The 19151-nt window shown below is 53.1% G+C and overlaps 1 protein-coding gene across 1 annotated transcript; it reads left to right on the forward strand.

Annotated features, from left to right (window-relative positions):
- The first annotated feature begins 14512 nt into the window (after positions 1-14512).
- BTG2 (BTG anti-proliferation factor 2) lies at positions 14513-18210 on the forward strand. The gene is made up of 2 exons (XM_036343405.1): positions 14513-14768; positions 15835-18210. The coding sequence occupies exons 1-2, from the start codon at positions 14615-14617 to the stop codon at positions 16167-16169; spliced, it is 489 nt and encodes a 162-aa protein (XP_036199298.1). The 5' UTR covers positions 14513-14614; the 3' UTR covers positions 16170-18210.
- The last annotated feature ends 941 nt before the right edge of the window (positions 18211-19151 follow it).

Genomic DNA, 19151 nt, shown 5'->3' on the forward strand with positions numbered 1-19151 from the left:
TCTCCTCTCCCCCCCTCCCCCCTCCCCTCCCCTCCCCTCCCCCCTCTCCTCTCCTCTCCCCTCCACCCCCTCCCCTCCCCTCCCCCCTCTCCTCTCCACTCCCCTCCCCTCCCCTCCCCCCTCTCCTCTCCTCTCCCTTCCCCTCCCACCCCCTCCCCTCCCCTCCCACCCCCTCCCCTCCCCCCCTCTCCTCTCCTCTCCCCTCCACCCCCTCCCCTCCCCTCCCCCCTCTCCTCTCCACTCCCCTCCCCTCCCCTCCCCCCTCTCCTCTCCTCTCCCTTCCCCTCCCACCCCCTCCCCTCCCCTCCCACCCCCTCCCCTCCCCTCCCCTCCCCTCCCCTCCCGGCCGAGGTCACTTGTTTACGCGGAGGCCCCGCCCCCTGCCGCCGCTGACGTGGCCCTCGGGACGTCACGGGAAGCGCTGCCCTTATGGGCGCAGCCTCGCGGGGCGGGGCGGCCGGGCTGCCCTGCCAGGTCCCCGGCTGCCAACCCGCCCGGCTCGGCGCGGGCCCAGGTGAGCCGGTGCGGAGAGAGGGGGTGGCCTTCCGGTCTCCCTGGGGCTGGAGGCCACGTGGGCAGCTTCTCAGATGTCCTCTGGCCGCGCCCTCCTCTTCGGGCTTCTCAGTGAAGGGTCAGCGCTGGGCGGAAAGACGGATGACGAACGGGCTCGAGGAGATGCGCTCAGCCCCTGAATGCGCCGGGTCCCCAGCGCCCCGGGCCAGAGGCCAGTGGGGGGCAGCGTACAGTGCAGCCAGGCCTCCCCCCCCCCCCCCCCACCATGACCTTCAACAAGCCTCGTTTCCTTCTCCATCAATGACAGGGGACACTTGCCAGGGGTGGGGGCGAGGATCAGATGGGCCTCCCACCTGTTGGTGTAAAACAGCTTTGTGAGCTGAAGGGCTGCCAGAATTATGGGGGGTCACTCGGCGCCCTGGAGGAGCCCGCCCAGGTGCCCCTTCCCAGGACAGAGGCGGGTGCCAGGCTCCCAGAACCTGCCTGTCCGGGGCTTCCCAGCTGCTGGGGAACGCCCTCTGAGCCGGCTGAACAGCTTAAGCTTGGTCAGCAAAGTCATCTGGGGTTTGCCTCCTCCTGTTCCCCGGACTGCGGGCAGCTGTGTGGGGCCTGGGTGAGTGAGCACGTGGTGAGCCTGCTTCCAGTGACCCTTCCAGTGAAACCAGGGAGGACACAGAATTGCTCACAGCCGGCGGGCAGCCGTCTGGGTGCCTCTCAGGCAGCAGTAGAAGCCGGGCAGGACCTGCCTGTCTGCTGTCCCTCTAATCCGACCTCCAAACCCAGTCCAGGCTGAGAACTCCCAGCCCCAACAAGCTGCCTCCTGCTGGACTCCCGCTGACAGCTGGGGTCTCCATCAGCCCCTCCATTAATTTCCACTGGGTTTGCCCAAGGCTCACCTGCTCACATTTCTTTGTGTGCCAGCTGCTTTGCATGTCTGTCCTCTGTGTGCCTGCCTCTCCTCCTCCTCCTCCTCCTCCTCCTCCTCCTCCTCCTCCTCCTCCTCCTCCTCCTCCTCCTCCTCCTCCTCCCCTCCTCCTCCTCCTCCTCCTCCTCCTCATCCTCCTCCTCCTCCTCCTCTCGGAGTTTCCTGAGGGCAGGGCCATTCCAAACCAGACAGAAGAGCCCCACCCTCCACCCTGAGTGTAAGTTCCAAGTCCCCTTTGATCTCTCAGAAACAAGCAGGACAAACGGTGTTCACATCCTGCGGCCAAGTGGTTGATTTGTGACCCATAGATAAATGGCAGTGCCCACTCTCCCCGCTCCTGGGCTTGGGCTTTGGTGATCCCCACGGAACCCCCCCACCTCCGCCAGGGAGGACCCGCTGGGGGGTTGCAGGTACCCTCCCTTTGGAGGTGCTGTCCTCATTACAGGTAAGGAAGGCACTTGAGGGTGACACCTAAGGCCTCACTCCCAATGGCTGGTCAGTCAGCTGAGGTCAACTGCTCCTGAGGCACTGGCTAAAACTGGTTCAAAGATTCAGTGTAAGCCCCAGCCGGCTTGGCTCAGTGGACAGAGCGTCGGCCTGCGGACTGAAGAGTCCCAGGTTCGATTCTGGTCAAGGGCACATGCCTGGGGCTGCAGGCTTGATCCCCAGTGGGGGGCATACAGGAGGCAGCTGATCAATGATTCTCTCTCAGCATTGATGTTTCTATCTCTCTCTCCCTCTCTCTTCCTCTCTGAAATCAATAAAAATATATGTTTCTAAAAAAGATTCAGTCTAAGACCTATGGGAGATCGAATGCTAGTCCTCAAAACTTCAGATTCCTCTGGGAGTGGGGCTGGAGGGCGGGGAGGACTTCCTTCTCATCATTGCCTCTGGCTTTGAACTCCTGTGTGTCTCAACTCCGATCAGTTTAGGAATCCTCCTGCTGATCCACGAGTGCTCCCGCTGTTGTGAGCTCTGGATCTCAGCCCTTTTCCTGACTCCAGACAGTGAACTCCACACAGCCTTTACATGCAGCAAAGGCTTACCAATGGCTGTGTCTATGAAGAAGTTAATACTGCAAAATGCAAATAGCTTCCAAGTGGACTTTTCTGTTCTTAAAAACCCCCTCTGGCGCAGCCGGTGTGGCTCAGCGGATGAGTGTTAGCCCATACACCAAGAGATCGAAGGTCAGGGTACATGCCCGGGGTCCCCGGTGTGGGGAGGGGGGTCATGCAGGAGTCAGCAGATCAATACTTCTCTCTCATCGATATTGCTATCTCTCTCTCCCTTTTCCTTCCTCTCTTTCTAAAATCAATAAAGACATTTAAAAAAATCCCTCTGTTTCCTCTGTAACACTGGCTCCAGCGCCGGTCCCACACCATTAACGTTACTCAAGCTCTTCGCTCTCTCTTCTACCGCTTCCCCTCCTCTTGCTGCTCTCCCCAATAGCTAAAATGCACATCCCTTCTCTTTTCTCTTGCAGAGTAATTCAGCTCTTTATAGCCCTCACCCGCCCTCTGAGATGGGTCCAAAGCTCCTGTGTGTAAGTCCTTAGGCACAATCCCTCCTCCTAAGCCAGGCCAAGCTGGAGGGGGTGTTGGTCTCCCTGGATTTATTCAGCGGTTTTGTACATAAGAATATTTACTTAAGCTCTTCTTTGAATTCAGAAGGAGCAGGGAGTATCTTTCTAGGAGCTCCCACATTGCCACTACGATCATCATTCTGATCAAATTTGGGGGTTCCACTTTCCCCAAACCCTTAACCCCATCTCATAACATTCATCTCTCCACTCACCTCAGGAGCTTTTGACAGGACTCTAATGCAGGAGGGAGGCAGCTGAAAACACCTGGGGCCACCTGACCCATTGCCTGATGAGGCAGGACTGACCTCAAGGGAGTTTCCTGAGCCAAGGAGGAGGGAAGGAAGCCCTGAGCTGAGCACAGAAAGAAACATGGCCCTGGCCGGGTGGCTCAGTTGGTTGGGGCATCGTCCCATGCACCAACAGGTTTCGGCTTTGATTCCTGGTCAGGGCACATGCCTGGGCTGAGGTTTGATCCCGGTTGGTGTGCATACGGGAGGCAACTGATCGGTGTCTCTCTCCCTCCCTCCCTCCTTCTCTCCCTCCCTTCCTCTCTCTCTCAAATCAATAAAAACATCCTTGAATGAGGATTTTTTTAAAAAAGAAACATGGAAAGGATGTTGGTTGTTATTTTCTCAGCTACCATCCTGACCCTGATTGCTCCCAGTGTCATTTTGACCTCTCATATGATGATCCTAAATGCCAACTGAGAATAACTTTAGATTACTGGCTCCAATGATCCAACATAGCGTTTCACAACCTAAATTTCTCCTTGAGTTCAGTGTGTATGTGTGTGTGTTGGGGGGGGGCGGGTGTTATTTTGACAGGCTAATTTGAATACTTGCTTACATTTCACAATGAAAATTATGCAATACTTGTATTTCTTTTTTTGCCTGGTCTTCCTGGAAGCCCAGAGATAAATTTAGGTGTCAATGAAGTAACTAATCCAAACATATTACCACATACCTACTTTTGTCTCTCTCCCTCATACAACTCATTGGTTTCTGATCTTCAGTAAAATATAATTATCCTCTTTTCTATGTGGTTTAACATTTTAAGCTGTCTCAAATTCCTCTTGGAAGGAAGCAGAGTAGATAAGTAATAATAGTTAGCAAGTACTGACCACTATTAATGTGGTCACTAATCTAAGTACTGTAAACTCATTTACCAACAACTCTATGGGGGTGAGAACTACTATTAGCCTCATCTTATAGATAAAGAAACAAAAATACAGCCCGGCTGGTGTGGCTCAGTGGTTGAGCATTGACCTATGAACCAGGAGGTCACTTTTCCATTCCCAGTCAGGACACATGCCCAGGTTGTGGGGCTGGGTCCCCAGTGTGGGGCGTGCAGGAGGCAACTGATCAATGATTCTCTCTCATCACTGATGTTCCTAAGAAAGACACCAAGTACAGAGTGTTTAATAACTTGCTTAAGATAACACAGCTAGTATTGGAACCTGGGCAGTATGGCTTTAACGCATGTGCTCTAACCTTCACACTAGAACAGGTAAATTACAAAGTAGTTCAAAAGCTTATGAGTCATCTGGGTCAGTCATCCTCAGAACAAGGCTTTTACTAGTAAAAGCAGCTCAGAGCATCCATTCTTCATCTACAGAAAGACTCCTCCCCACCAACCTTATTCTTAATGGGAAGGTTGGAGAAAGTAAGATTTAGAATCTTTGCCACCCTTCCCCAACGCTTCCTCACCCCAGCCCTGTCAGTGTCTTTTCTTACGTGTCCATCATTCTATCATGGAGATAATGGATTTAACCAAATTCAGTAAAGGGTCGCTGAACACCTACTGTGTGCTCAGGGCCAAGGGATGTGCGAGGCAGTGAATTACAAATCTGTCACCTGGTCTCTGCCTTCGAGGAGTCCCAGTCTCACAGGTCTACACAGTGAAAGTAAGGAAGGAGAAAGTGACTAATTGCCATGGGGATTTGGGGAGTGGAGGAGGTCGGATGCAGGAAGGCTTCACCCAGGAGGCAACACAGAAGCGGGTCTTGAAGGACGAGTAGGCTTTTGGATGGGCAGAGAAGTGGACTATCCGAACTCTACACAGAGCAAATAATATGACCGAAGTTATCCGTGTGGACCATAGATCGCAGATTAGGGAAGAGACAGGCTGGACCACTCTCTGGTTACAGACAAGCAAACTGAGACTCAGGGAGGTGGCTGACTCCCAGTCTGGCCACCAGGCTCCTTTCTCTCCACCTTGTGGATCAGAGGCTTGGCCTTCCTGGCAGTTGAACAACACCTTGAGCCCAGAGCCAGGAGGCCGGAGGTGGTGGGAAATGGCAGGACCTCTTCCTCAGGTTCTTCCCTCTTCCTTGAGTTTGTCTTTCTCCACACCTTGGCCCCCACACCAGGGTCGTCCCTGGCTGTCACAGCTGTGATACCAGCTTCCTGCCAGCCCCAGACACGCTGCCCAGGAGGCCCAGCCCCATTATGGCTCTGCGGAAGCAACATCTGGGAAACTCCCACAGTCTCAGGGCCTCTCCTCTTGTTCTCTGTCTGGAGATGAAGGGGTTTAGCCTGTGCCCCCGGGAGTGAGGATGAGGAGGGTTTACAACATGTCTGTCCTCTAAATTTGGGAAAGAGGCAATAAATCCAGCGTCAGATCTGCTACTGCCCAAGGCCATGTGTCCCCTGTTGCGTTTCTGGTGCTTTCAGTCACACCTCCTGGGACCACTTGGAGAGGCCTGGGGAGTGCAGGTGTGGGAGGTCACATTGCTGGGAGGCCTCCCAGATAATAGACCTTAACAGATAGTTTCCATCCTGAGATACACCGAGGGAGTCACACAACACACCACTGGAGACCTTTGTAGCCAAATACTGGTCTGGCCATCTGTCCACATCTCTCCCCTCCCCCAGTTCCTACCTCATCTCTCTCCCTCTCTCTCTCTCTCTCTCTCTCTCTCTCTCTCTCTCTCTCTCTCTCTCTCTTTCGCCACCTCAACCCTCTGTCTGCATTTGCTCTGCCCTTGCCGCAGGGCCAGGCTGGCAAAGGAGGGGAGGGAAACCAGATGTTCCTGTCTGTGGACACTAGTGGGTCAGCAGGGCACAGAAGCCAAGAAGCAACCCTCAGGGAATAGCTGTCCTTTGGGGGGCAGATTCCCTCCCTGGCTGGGGCCTGGTAGACAGTCATCCTCAGGGACAAGCCTAATGAGCTAGTGACACTTTCCAGTTCTGCTCCTGGTGGAAGGAGAGTTAGTCTGTATGAGTCCAGGAACCTGGGAGCCTCGACCGTTCAAGCCACAGAGGTCACCCTGCGGTCTCCTGGCTGGTCCCTGAGAGCAAAAGTGGCAGCATCTGCCCCCACCCCCAATACTCTGAGTGCCCTGTCTCTGTGGCTGAGCCTCTCTCCTGGGGTTCTGCGTTCAGTTGTCCCCAAAGCCCAGCCAGAACTCAATCCCGCCTCCTTCTCCTGATGCTGGTCACTGTCTGAAGGGCAATGCTCTTATCCTCGCACTGCTGTGTACCTGGCTCCGCTCATCTGGCTCCTGCCCCCTTCCCTTCCAAACCCTGTCCTCAGTCTCCTTTAGATCCAGCAAAGCCCCCTGCACCCTCCCTCCTCCCAGCACTTCTCCGCCTCCTCACTTACTGAAACCGCCTGTTCCCTGGGGGTCCCTCAAGGAGAGCTTGCTGCTCAGTCACCCCACATCCCTCAGGTTCACTTGGCGGGCAGAGTCTCCCCTGCTCTGCATGGCCTATTCCAACCCTCACTCCCCAATGCCTTCTTGAAGTTCCTTTTGTGCCGTGTACCATCATCTTTGACCCTCCTGGTCACGCCTTCTCGTTGACCCAAGATCTTGCCTCTGCAAGGCTCACAGCGTTCCTCTCCACCCCTAACTCCTGCCAACCCCCTTCGCCGTCCTCCCCCCTCCCCCCCCCCACCCCAATGAGGAAACACCCACAGCTGTGTGAGCCGAGGAGCTCGCACTGCCCCTGGACGCTCAGTCTCCTAATGCCTTTTGCCACGTGACCTTTCTGCTCTCATCCTCCACACCCACCCCAGGCAGATGCTCTAAAACCCCACTGTATCTCCGGAGCCAGGCACCCAGGGGAACTTGATAAATGTTTCCTGAGCAAGTGAATGAATGAAGGGAGTGTCACGAGACAGGAGTCTGGCATCATGGGAAGAGCACGAGACTGGGGGCGAGACTACCGTCTAGTCCTCAGCCTGCCCCTAAGTCGCTGTGGGACTTAGGGCATCGGTTCCCATCTCACGGGCTCCTTTTCTTCATCTGGAAAATTAGAAATTCTGGGTAGATGATTTCTGAAAACGTCACCTCTGGCAGTTGACAATGATAAGAGTTATGGCTTATTGAGCATCTATGATATTTAGGCCTTGTGCTAGGCACTCTCTGTGTGTTATTACTCATCTACCCAGGAACTATAAAGAACATATTGTCCATCTTAAAGATAAGAATTAGGGAGATTAATGATTTGCTGCGTCATAAGATAATAGGTGGCAGGTTCAGGATTAGAATCCAGGTCAGTTCACAAGAACAAGTATGTCTAAACGACCATGTCTTAAGGTCACAGAGGTCTTGTGTTCAGAGGGACTGCCGTGTGCTCTTCTGGTTATTGAAGGGCTCTCTTGAGAGGGCAGGGGCTGCCTTCAGAGATCTGGCTAGGGGTCAAGGCCTTGCTTATCCCACCCTTTCTGCGGGCCTGCTCCCCACCATTCAGTTCAGCCAGCAGTTGTGAATCAGGTGCTGCTGCTGGCAGGAGAGGCTGGGTGGGGGTGGGGAATATTGTGGGGAATACAATAGGGATGGGACAGCTTCTGGTGTCCGGGCAGATATGCCTGGCAACTGTGGGCTTGGAGCTCGAAGACAGGGTGTGTTGAGTGGGGTCCCCAGGTCCCTGCATCAGAATGGCTTGGTTCTCATTACAAATACAGATGCCCCGGACCCCACCTCATTAAATCAGACTCTTTGAGGGGAGCTCTTTAATCTGAATTTTTACCAAACTCCCCAGGTGATTTGAATCCCTGTCCTGAGCAGTCTTATGGGATAGGCTAGGGCAGTGATGGCGAACCTTTTGAGCTCGGAGTGTCAGCATTTTGAAAAACCCTAACTTAACTCTGGTGCCGTGCCACATATAGAAATTTTTTGATATTTGCAACCATAGTAAAACAAAGACATATTTTTGATATTTATTTTATATATTTAAATGCTATTTAACAAAGAAAAATCAACCAAAAAAATGAGTTCGCGCGTCACCTCTGACACACGTGTCATAGGTTTGCCATCACTGGGCTAGGGACTTGAATGCTGGGTGAGAGATTTTAATTAATGCTGAGTGTAGACAATGGGAAGCCACTGGGGGTTTTTACATGTCAAAGTAACACAATTAGACTATTATTTAAGGAAAAATTACTCTGGCAACCAGTCTGCAGCATGGATTGACATGAAGAGAGACTGGAGGGCAGAATACCAACCGGTACCCACGGCAATAGTCTAGAGGGGACAGAAGGGCCAGGGCCAGGAAGGCAATGCACATGGCAAGAGGCAAATGCAGGAAAGATCCTGCAAATATGGACTCTCTAGGCCTTGGCAACTGATTGTCGGGGTGAGGGTGGGGGTGGGGATGGGGGGTGAAAGATGTCTGCCAGGGCGTGAGCCTGGCGACTAGAAAAAGAATGGGAATGCTATTGCAAGAGAGAAAGAAATCCCACATGAGGAAGAAGGGAGAAAAGTATCTTGATGTGTTGTATGTTGAGATTAAAATACCAGAAAAAATATTTTACAGATGTCCAGTTTTCAACTGGGAAAAAAATTGTTGGGAGCTCACTAGTAATGCAGGGGTTAGAGACAACGGTTTGAAATTTCTTGCATATCAGGAGTTGCAAATTCAAATACCTCCAGGGTCAAGACAGGTAATGAAAATGAGGATTAAGTATAATTTTAAAAACCCAACATATGTCCATGGTAAATAGTAACTGCCACTTGGTCTTATCAGGACCAATAGAGAGTGTTGGGGACTGTGGCCAACTGGAGGACACACTCCTGTTTTAGGTGCCAGTCATTGCTAGGCAGACATAAGGGACCAGTGTTCATAGATATCCTGGTTTTTAAAGAGAAATCCTAATTCTATGTTTTTAAAATATGACACTTCATAAATGTTGACAACAATTTTTAAACTGTTTAAACATTATCCAAAGCATATCTATCTGTGACTGAGCCAGCTCTGCCTACAGGCTCCCAGTTTGTGACATCAGAGCCACACAGATGGGATTCAGGAGAGAGCTGAGCAAATTGAAAAGAAATCCAGGAACTAACCCAGGGAGAACTAGGATCCACCACCCCCCTCCCAGTTTCCCAAGCTTGCCTCTGGGTAAAAACAGGGCTTTGGCCCTGATTTTTTTTTAGCCACTGGCTCTCTGATGGCCTTCCATGCTGGTGGCAGCGAAGGGAGCCTGCATCGGTCACAGCTATGTCTGCTCACCACCTGGACATTGTGTAAGCAGCCTCTGCGGTTCTGCTGCTTGCCAGGTTGGGTGCACCGTGGGGAGGAGCCTGCAGCCTTCACTCCAACCCCTCCACGGTCATTTTCATCCCCACGTAAAGACGCCCTGCCCCTCAGAGAGTCACAGTCCTGGCCGGAGCAGGTGTTGTGTTTAGCACATTCTGGATGCTCCCTTTCCCGTCAGGGTGTTCTGTTGCTTAGGTGCTTGTTGTATAACTGCATCTACTTTTCGCTTCTATCTTCAGAGCAACTGAAGGGGTGAATTACTTTTTAGCTTTCAGGTTTTTCTCTGGCCTTGACAGGTTCCCGGAACTGGTTCCTTGGGACTTAAAAATGATCATGACCTGAAGATTAGAAAGGCCTTTGCATATTCATATTTTACCAAGTCTTCCTTTCGTCCAGGTGTGTGGTTTCCACTTCCCTTAACCCCAATCATCTTTGCATTACCTATTTCTGTCCCTGACTCAGTTCACTTGGAGTGGGACAAGGGGCTTCAGACAGAAATTTGTAATACAGCTAATACCCCTACTTTCTCACATTCTTTATGAACAGATTTGAGGGACAATGTCATTCTCTTCTGTCCTTGGTTCCTGCTCCTCGTTCTAAAGGAAAAGTCCTAGACTGACCGGCCTAGAGCCAATCTCGAAAAGCACAATTGTGTGCAAAGATGATAGAGAACCTGCCAGATGTCCTGTGCATTGCCCAGTAAGGCCTGCAAAGAGGTACGAGTATATCTCGCAGTCTTCCCACCCCGATTAGGAAGGGAGGAAGCGGTGCCTGGTCCTCCCTGGGTGATGCCTCTTATCAGCTCTGGGCAGCTCAGCAAGGCTGTCACCAATGAGGTCTGAAAAGAAGGTCAAATTAGCATCTACACCAGCCACACTCAGCCATACTCTGCCAAAACGTACTCTCCCCGCCAAAATACACACCCATCCAAATACCCACACTTGACAATGATGCTCTTCAATACATATAATAGTGTATGTTCACATCTACAAACACACATTCACAATCACTCCTACCCACAAATATCAGAGCATGCAGGCACCTTTATGTGTGTGCCTGCATGCTCACTCATGTATTTACTTCTCTCTCTCTCTCTCTCTCTCTCTCTCTCTCTCTCTCTCTCTCTCTCTCCCTCTCTTTCTCCCGCTCTCTCTCTCACACACACACACCTACCAAATTACACACTGTGCCGTGTAGGAGTGAGCTGATGTCATCCTCCTAGAATATCTCAGCCCAGCCCCTGCCTGCAAACGGGCTTTACTCATCCTCAGGTTTCTACACAAGGTCAGGAGAGTGGGAGGTAACCTTGGCAACCAAGCCAAGGCCTTGCAGGCCCAACAGGATGCTGGGAAGACAAGGGTAACAGGCAGCCCCCTGGTGCTCCTGACGGGGAGAAGAGGGCAAGGCCTGTGTGATGACCCTACAGACAGGGCCAGAGCTGACTCCTCAGGAGAGAGAACCCCTTCTGGATGGGGATTTGGCCTGAGGGGGGCAGCTGGGATGTGTTGGGTCACTCTAGAGTGGGCCACACAGGTGGGCATCCAGGACCAGGGGAGCCGGTGGGTTGGGGATCACAGGCACAGTAGTTTCTGGTCCAGGTGAGGCATATACACTTATGTCCAACCCCACCTCCGCCACTCTCTGCCCTCTGGCAGTGGGTGGAGTCACGGGTCAGTGCAGTCTGTCAGGACATTTCATGTTCAAAATTCAACTCAAGGCCCTCAGGGGAAGGGGAAGAGATGAATGAGGAGGAAGGGGAGGAAGAAAAGCCGCAGGAGGAGGAGGGGAAGGACCTACTGTCCTTATCCTGATGCTCAGACTACTTCTTGGCTGTGTCACGGAGAGGGAGGCAGCAGGCAACACACAATGGCAAAAAGAAGTGAAATCTGAACCTTTGAGCTTTTAAGGATCTTGGTTCTAGCAACTTAAGGGCAGTTTCAGGAAGTTTCAAAAAGAATTTGTACTATAATGTATTTGACCTTATAAGAAACTTATCTGAGACCCAAATCCTGAGTTGGGAGTTGTGTACAATTACACTGTTAGTGACTTGGGGACTTTGAATGTGAGATAAGTTAAGCTTCCAGTTTCTAGGTTTGTGTGGAGAAAGAAAAGAGGATGAGAAAGTAGGGGGCGTGCCTTCTGGTTCTTATTGATGATCTATGCTCTCTACAGAATTCAGGAACTAGCCACCAGTGATGCAGCTATCACACACCCTGGGTAATGGGCAAGGGTGGGGATAAGGTCTCCTTGTTCCTGTCTCAAAAATGCACACCACCTCCCCCCAGTTCATTGCATCATCATCATCTGGAATAACAGCCCTGTAGGACCATGTGGGACCCTGGGCCATTGTAACAATAACAGGGGGGCTCCATGGTCTCATTTGAAGTCAGCAGATATGGTCTTAGTTCTGGCTTTTTGAAAACCAGCTGTGTGACCTGGTGCGTGATACAAAAATCTACATAAGGACAGAGTTCCATTTCCTCAGGCAAAAAACAAACCATCAGGTGATGGCCTGTCAAAACGCTTTTTTCATCAACTCTGGACTAAAGCAAGGCCCGGACACCAGATCCCTGTCAACAGCACACCCAGGAAGAGATTAAGTGTCTTCAGATTCAGGTGCTGAATGAAGCTGTACACCTGTCTCTACCTGCTTTCCTGACTTCCTTGGCGTTTGACCTTGGTCACTTCTGGTCTTGCTGACACCTGATCTCTTTGGTTTGATGCTCTCTTGGTCATCTTATATCCAGTTCCAGCCATGTTTCCTGCAACAAGTTGTTTCCCCCTCAATGGGCAGAGGTAAGAGTCTCATCTGGCCTGATCCAACTCTGGGAAGGAGCCAGTAAAGAGGCCAGCTAGGAGATGCGTTCAATGGCAAATCCGAGAACTCCAGGAGTGCATGCAGCAGTGGAGCAGGGCATCTGAAACCTGAACTGTCCTGGAGATGTAGGGTATATGCGCATAGGAACCTGTTTTCAAGCAGCTTGCAAACTGATCGCCGACAAAACCAAACAATAGATTATAAATGCCAAGTGGGTGGTACGACTTACATGAACTCTGTAGTGGTCAGGAAAATGGTCAGGGCAGGTTTTCAAGGTGGGAGGCCAAGCTTAACTGTGCCTTCGGGATTGGGGAGGATTGGGAGGGGTGGGAAGGAGGCAGTGAGGAATCTAAGAGGTTATGACATGAGCGACAGTACCGTAGGGCAGGCATGTTCAGGCATGTAGGGATTGGGTACCATGATACGGGGCAGGGATGGGGATCATGGGCAAAATGTTGCGGCCTTTGGGCTGCAGAGCTGGTGTGATGCTTAGAGAACAGTAAGGAGAGTGACCCAGGAGTATAAAGTGACAAAAACCTAACAAGGCATATGGGGCCAAATTACGAAAGGTCTTACCTATTAGGCAAAGGAGTTCAGACTTAATGCAGTAGATAAAGGGGTGGGGCGGGGGTATCTCAGATGATCTGAGCAAAAGAAGAGAAAGCGAATGCAGGACGCTACTAACAGTGGGATGGATGGCCTGACAGATTCCACTGCAATCCTCTAGACATGAAGAAGCAACAAGTCTTGGGACTGGATCTGAGGAGCAAAGGACAAGGAAAAGCCAAAAAAAGACTGTGTTTTGTGGGTGGAGTAACTGGATAAAAATGATGGTATCTCGGACACAATGGAGATCAGGAAGAGCTGGTTCTGGAGAAGAGAAGTGGGCTGAGACTGATAGGAGCTGGTGGCCGAACATCCAAGGGGAGGGGCCGCCCAGGTAAGAGGAGGAGCAGGATGAAGGGGAACCAGGTTGGACTGTGCAGATGTGAAAGTCAGTTGTAAAAAATAAATAAACATCAAAATGGGCAACATGAATAAGATCTGTCTGAGGAAAGAAAGTGAGAGGAAAGGGAAGAGGGGCGGACAAGGTGCAAGGTGAGGAACAGGGGCAGGAAGACATCCGGGGCAGACCTGTTCAGCCCGGGACCTTGGTAGAGAAGCCCGCATGCCTATCAAGGAAAAGGAAGGGAGACGTCCCCCAGAAAAGGTGGTCAGCAGGGTCCTGAGTTCAAGAACAAGAATTTACAGAGACCACTGGGTTTGACTCATTTAACATGTATGTATGCCGGCCCCTGGGATATTGGTTAGAAGTCACCGCAGGAGAGCCAGGCCCTGAGCACAGTCCTGTGTGTGGAAGAGGGAGATTCTGAGGCTGGATTCTGTCCCCTGAGGAGCCCTGTTCACAAAAGCTTCAGTCCACAATGAGGGAGGACCAGGGGTGGGGAAGGAGGGAAGGAGAAAGGGGGAGTGGATGGCAAAATGCATACAGTTGAGAGCAGACCACTTATTAAAAAATGTTGGCATTTAAAGGAAAACCAGAACTAGGGCACAGAAAAGCCTTGCCAACTCCCCCACACCACCCACCCACCCACAGGCGAGCCCGGATATTTCCAGGCTGGAGAAAAGGCCGCTGTAGAGGCAGGACTTGAGGGCAGGGCGGTTACTGTGGACGTAAACTGAAGGCAGTCCCCACTTCCGAGGAGCCAAGAGGAACCCACTCCCACTGGTTAAGAAACATGGCAAAACGGCACATGGTGACAGTCCGGGTGAGTGATTATGACAGCGAGTGGTTGGAAAATGTGGGCGTCCGAAAGGGGGACCTACTGGGGGAGATGGCATCCGCGAGGGCCTCCTGGAGGAGGTGGCCCCTAGCCTGTCAGGAAGGAAGGGCGGAGAGGAAAGGTCGGGGAATCCCCGGCCGGGCGCGAGCTGGGCTCCGCTCCCTGGGGCGCTCTCCTCCCGCCCTTCCAGGTCTCCCCTTTCTCCTCCCACCGCCAGGCCTTGGCGCGGGGCTCGGGTTCCCAGCACTGACGTCAGCGGGCAGTGACCTCAGAGCAGGGGGGGCGGTGGGGACGGCCCCGGGGGGCGGGGCGGGCGGTTCCGACCCCGCCCCCATCCGCTGACGGCGGCCAATGGGCGAGGCCGTGGCTGCCCCGCCTCTCCGCAGGGTATGAAAGGCGCCTCCGGGTGCCGTCGGGCAGAGCCCCCGCCGCGGCCGAGCGAGCACCCCAGGATCGGCAGGACCCCCGAACCCTCTCTCAGCCCCCCGCCGCCGCACCCGAACCGCGCACATGAGCCAGAACGGCTGGGCCGGGAAGAGGACACACATGCTCCCCGAGATCGCCGCCGCCGTGGGCTTCCTCTCCGGGCTCCTGCGGACGCGGGGCTGCGTGAGCGAGCAGCGGCTCAAGGTGTTCAGCGGGGCGCTCCAGGAGGCGCTCACAGGTGAGCGCGCCGGGGTCCGGGCCGCCGACCGCCACCCCGCCACCGGGCTCAGCCCCCGCCCGGCGACCTTCCTCCTCCTCGGCCGGGGGAGCCGCTCGGGACTCGGCTTCCCTCCAGCCCGGGACGGCCCACCGGCTCCGCTCCCCGGGCCACGTCTCCCTTCCCGGCCCTGCGCGCAGGTCTCGGTCCCCGGTGGTTCTTGGGGACGCAGCGGGCGCGGATTCTTAGTCCTGGAGTGCGAGTCTGACCCCGGCTCTTGCCCGGGAAGAGGGGTGCCAGCGGGTCCGAGTGCGGGCCGATCTCCCTCCCTGGACCCCGAGACGCCCCGGACTCTGCGGCGACCCCTCCGGCCGCCGGGGAGGGAGCCCTTTGGGGACGGAGCCCTTCGGGAGAGGAGGCGCACTCGAGCCTCTCAGCAGCCCGAGCCCCAGCGCCCTGCTTCCGGCTGTGCGCGCGCGGCTCTGGGCGGGTTGTTGACTCGCTCGGAGTTGGACTCGGGCTCCCTTTGTGTCCTCCAGGCCCCCGAGCACCTGCCACCTACTAGGGGGCCGACGGGGCCTTGTAGAAGTAACTGCCCCCCCCCCCCCGGGAGAGTGTGCTGGGGGCGGGGGCGGCGCGGTGCGGGGAGGTGGACGAGAGATAAGCAGCTGCTGGCCGGGGCGAGGCCTGTCCCCCAGCTGACTTGGCCCCCTGGCCGGCGGTGCCCGGCAGCGACAGCGGTCTCCGACTGTGCCCACGCAGGTCCCGCCTGCTGGGGAACATCGTGTTTCAGTAAAGCAACCCTATTGGACTCCTTAGCCAGCCAGTGGCCGAGGGTCTCTGACTTTTGAAGGAGGTAGAGGGTACCTCTGGGGCCCAGGGTGGGAGGCGCAGTAGTTTTCTGAGGATCCAACCATGATGCTTGTCTACCTGGGTTTGAAACTGGAAGTCAGGGCAAACCACCTTGTTGACGTAAAACCACCGGGTCGCTTCCGCTCCTTTACCCCTTCCTCCCCCCCTTGCAGGCGTGGCACCCCTGGCCCAGCTGCTCTAACCAAGGGGTCTCCCCTTTGTCCTGTCTCCACAGAGCACTACAAACACCACTGGTTCCCCGAGAAGCCTTCCAAGGGCTCCGGCTACCGCTGCATCCGCATCAACCACAAGATGGACCCCATCATCAGCAAGGTGGCCAGCCAGATCGGACTCAGCCAGCCCCAGCTGCACCGGCTGCTGCCCCGAGAGCTCACCCTGTGGGTGGATCCCTACGAGGTGTCCTACCGGATAGGGGAGGATGGCTCCATCTGCGTCCTGTATGAGGAGGCCCCGCTGGTCGCCTCCTACGGTCTCCTCACCTGCAAGAACCAAATGATGCTGGGCAGGCGCAGCCCCCCCAAGAACTACGTGATGGCCGTCTCCAGTTAGCTCCCCTGCCCCCCACAGGGCACTCCACTGTACTCACCCTGCCTGGACAGCAGGCCACAGCATACCTCAACCTGGGGAACTGTATTTTAAATGAAGAGCTATTTATATATATTATTTTTTTAAGAAAAGGGGAGAAAAAAAACCGTCAAGATTTTTTTAAAGAAAAAAGTCCTTAAAGGGTGCTGCGTGGAAGCGGCCTCCCCAGGTGCCTTTGGAGAGAACTGTGGTGGCTTCAGTCTGGGGGGCCAGTGTCTGCCTATGGGAGGGGGAGCCGCTAGGGGTGGACCCGACCAAGGGGAGGTGGGAGAAAGCTGGGCCAGCACCTCAAGATGTGAGAGGGAACAAGCGTGGTTGGCAGCTGTGAATGGGAGAGATGGGACCTCGAGGACACCTGCATCCCTGACCTCAGGGCCATTCAAGCCTGGACTTAACTCGTGTTGCCTAATCTTCACTTTTATTTTTCTGATGAGATCCTGGGCAGAGAGTGATTCCTTTTGCCCCAAACAGCTTTCCTTAAAATCATCACTTGTTTCTAATTCTATCCTCAGGGGGCCTATAGGTATTGCTTCCCAGCCAGGAATCTAAAGCTTTTTGTTTTGTGGGAGTCACGGGAGTGAGGCAGGGTTGGAGGGTAGGGGGGCGACTAGGATGGCAGGGTACTCTGCACAAAACCTCTGCTTGGCAATGTGCTTGCTGCTCTGTGTGTAAGTGTGCTGAATAGCCTGGGGGGGACTTGCAATGGACTTTAAGACTCTAAGAGTGTCCTCTGGGTATTTACAAAACCCTTCTTTCTGGATCCACATGAAAGTGCTAATGTTGCTGCCATTATCCCTTTGAGAGGTGGCTCAAAAGCTACCGGGAACTCCAAGTTCTTTGTTACTGCCTTCTTTTTAAAAGCACAACACTCCTCTCTCACTCTCCTCGCTCCTCTCCCCTCTGGTTGGGTTGTGGAGCGACCCTATTTCCTCAGTCACTGTGCAATATGGCCTCCTAGTCCCAAGAGGATGTGGAGAACTGGCCCTCAGAACCTCCTGGCGCTCTAGGGAGCTGGGGGAGCCATCTCTCCCTCTGTCCTCGGAACTGGCTGGCTGCTCAGCCTTGCAGGTGTCCCTTGGCTGACCCCAGAAAGCCCAAGTTCTGTAGGATTCCTGGGTATTCTTGTAGGGCTGACACTAAACACCAAACATTGGGCATTGTTTTTTCTCCCTGGTGCTCAGAGCGCCTCTGGGAGAGGTTGCTGTCTCTCTCAGTGCAATCCAAATTTGTCTGTAGACTTGTGCAATATTTACTGTTTTGGGTTGGAGAAAAATGGAAAACTACCTTTGGTTTCTCAGTGACATTAGTGAGGGGTTCTCGGAAGGCCTTGAATTTCCCAAACCTGAATCACCTTAAAAAGGACATAGCGAGGCCATCTGGTCAACCTGGCTACCCTCCTGCTATTGACCCTTAGTGAGGAACCTTCTGCTCCAACCCCCAAAGTCCCCTCCCCACCGCATCCCCCTTTCCTGGGTTTCTTAACTACTCAGTTCTGACTCAGAGGTGCTATTTACCAAACACTCTCCCAACCCATCCCTGCCTATTCTGCCTCCTCCTTTTCAACTCTCCAGACCCAAGCTGTTTTTCCCAGACCCTGTTTCCAATCTTAATTGCTTTAAAGGGGACTTGGGGCCCCACAGACCCAAGAGCTTCTATTCTGGCCTGTGGGTTGAAACAAAGCTGTGAATCCCTGAAGATTCCGTTGTTGCATGTTGCAAACAGGTCCTGCCTTTTCAGAAGCAGCCTCATGGTCTCATGCTTAATCTCTTCTCTCTTCTCTTCCTTTTGACGTTCACTTTAAACAACTAAATGCCCAGAGCTGGACTGTTGAGCAGGCCTGTCTCTCCTATTTGGTAAAAATAAATAGTCGTGCATTTGTAAGCTATTCTGAAAGAAAAGACAAAGGTTACTAATTGTATAATAGTGTTTTTTTAATGGAAGAATGTACAGCTTTATGGACAAATGTACCCTGTTTTGTTACTTTAATAAAACCGTAGCAGATGAAGTTGTGTGGTGTAGAGAAGGTAAAATTCCCACATCGTTAACTTGGGTCTTTCAGATCCAGATCCTTTGTGTCTTCAGTTGCACTCAAAACCTATAGCACGTGGCCAGATAAAAGATGAATCTAAGTTGTGTGGCGAGGGCATTTCCAAGCATCCCCTCTTCTCTAGGAATTAGCTCCATATTTACCCCCTCTGATGCATATTCTGTGAAAATACTAGATGTGAGAGGATTCATCTGATGGATCCTTGCTAGGCCTTAGTTGTATTCATTCCTTCCATTCAGCAAGAATGTATTGTCAGTCAGTTCTGGGCACTGGAAATATTAAAGATGCCTAGACACAGCCTCTTTTCTCGCAGACGGGGTGGTGAACAGGGAGCCCCTTTCCCCTTCTCAGGTTGGGGCAGAATTGTTAGAAATCCCTGGTGCAGGCTCTCCTTGTGCTCTCTGGAACTACCCTTCGCTGCCCACCCTTCTGGTCTCATTAGAATAGTGGGGACTTCAGTTGTTGCTCTTGAAGTCGCAAGTGCATTTTTGACCTGAGCTAGTTTTTTTTGTTTTGTTTTTCTTGGCCATAGGTGCTGCCTTAAAATTTAAACATGTTGATTCATAAACTATGGGATCCCGCCCCCCTGCCACACACACACTTCATTTCACTCTTCCATGACCCTCATCAAGAAACACGTAGTTTGACCTGCAAGTGGGCCCTGGAGACGGTGTGATAGGCTGGGAGGGTTGGTGAGCCAGAATATGGGGACGAGGGAAGCCCGCTCACCTGTATTATAAATAGAATTGGTGATGAGGACCCACTTGTGTCAAGATGTTATTTAAAGGAAGGTTCCCAGGTTCATTTGTAACTCCTAATGCAAAAGTCTTAGACACTCATTTATAAGGACCTACTTTTTTTGGATGTAAGGACCCAGTGTTAAGGTTGAATTTTCGCCC

The sequence above is a fragment of the Myotis myotis genome, unplaced genomic scaffold (genome assembly GCF_014108235.1).
Source record: "Myotis myotis isolate mMyoMyo1 unplaced genomic scaffold, mMyoMyo1.p scaffold_m19_p_18, whole genome shotgun sequence".
Taxonomy (NCBI): Eukaryota; Metazoa; Chordata; class Mammalia; order Chiroptera; family Vespertilionidae; genus Myotis; species Myotis myotis.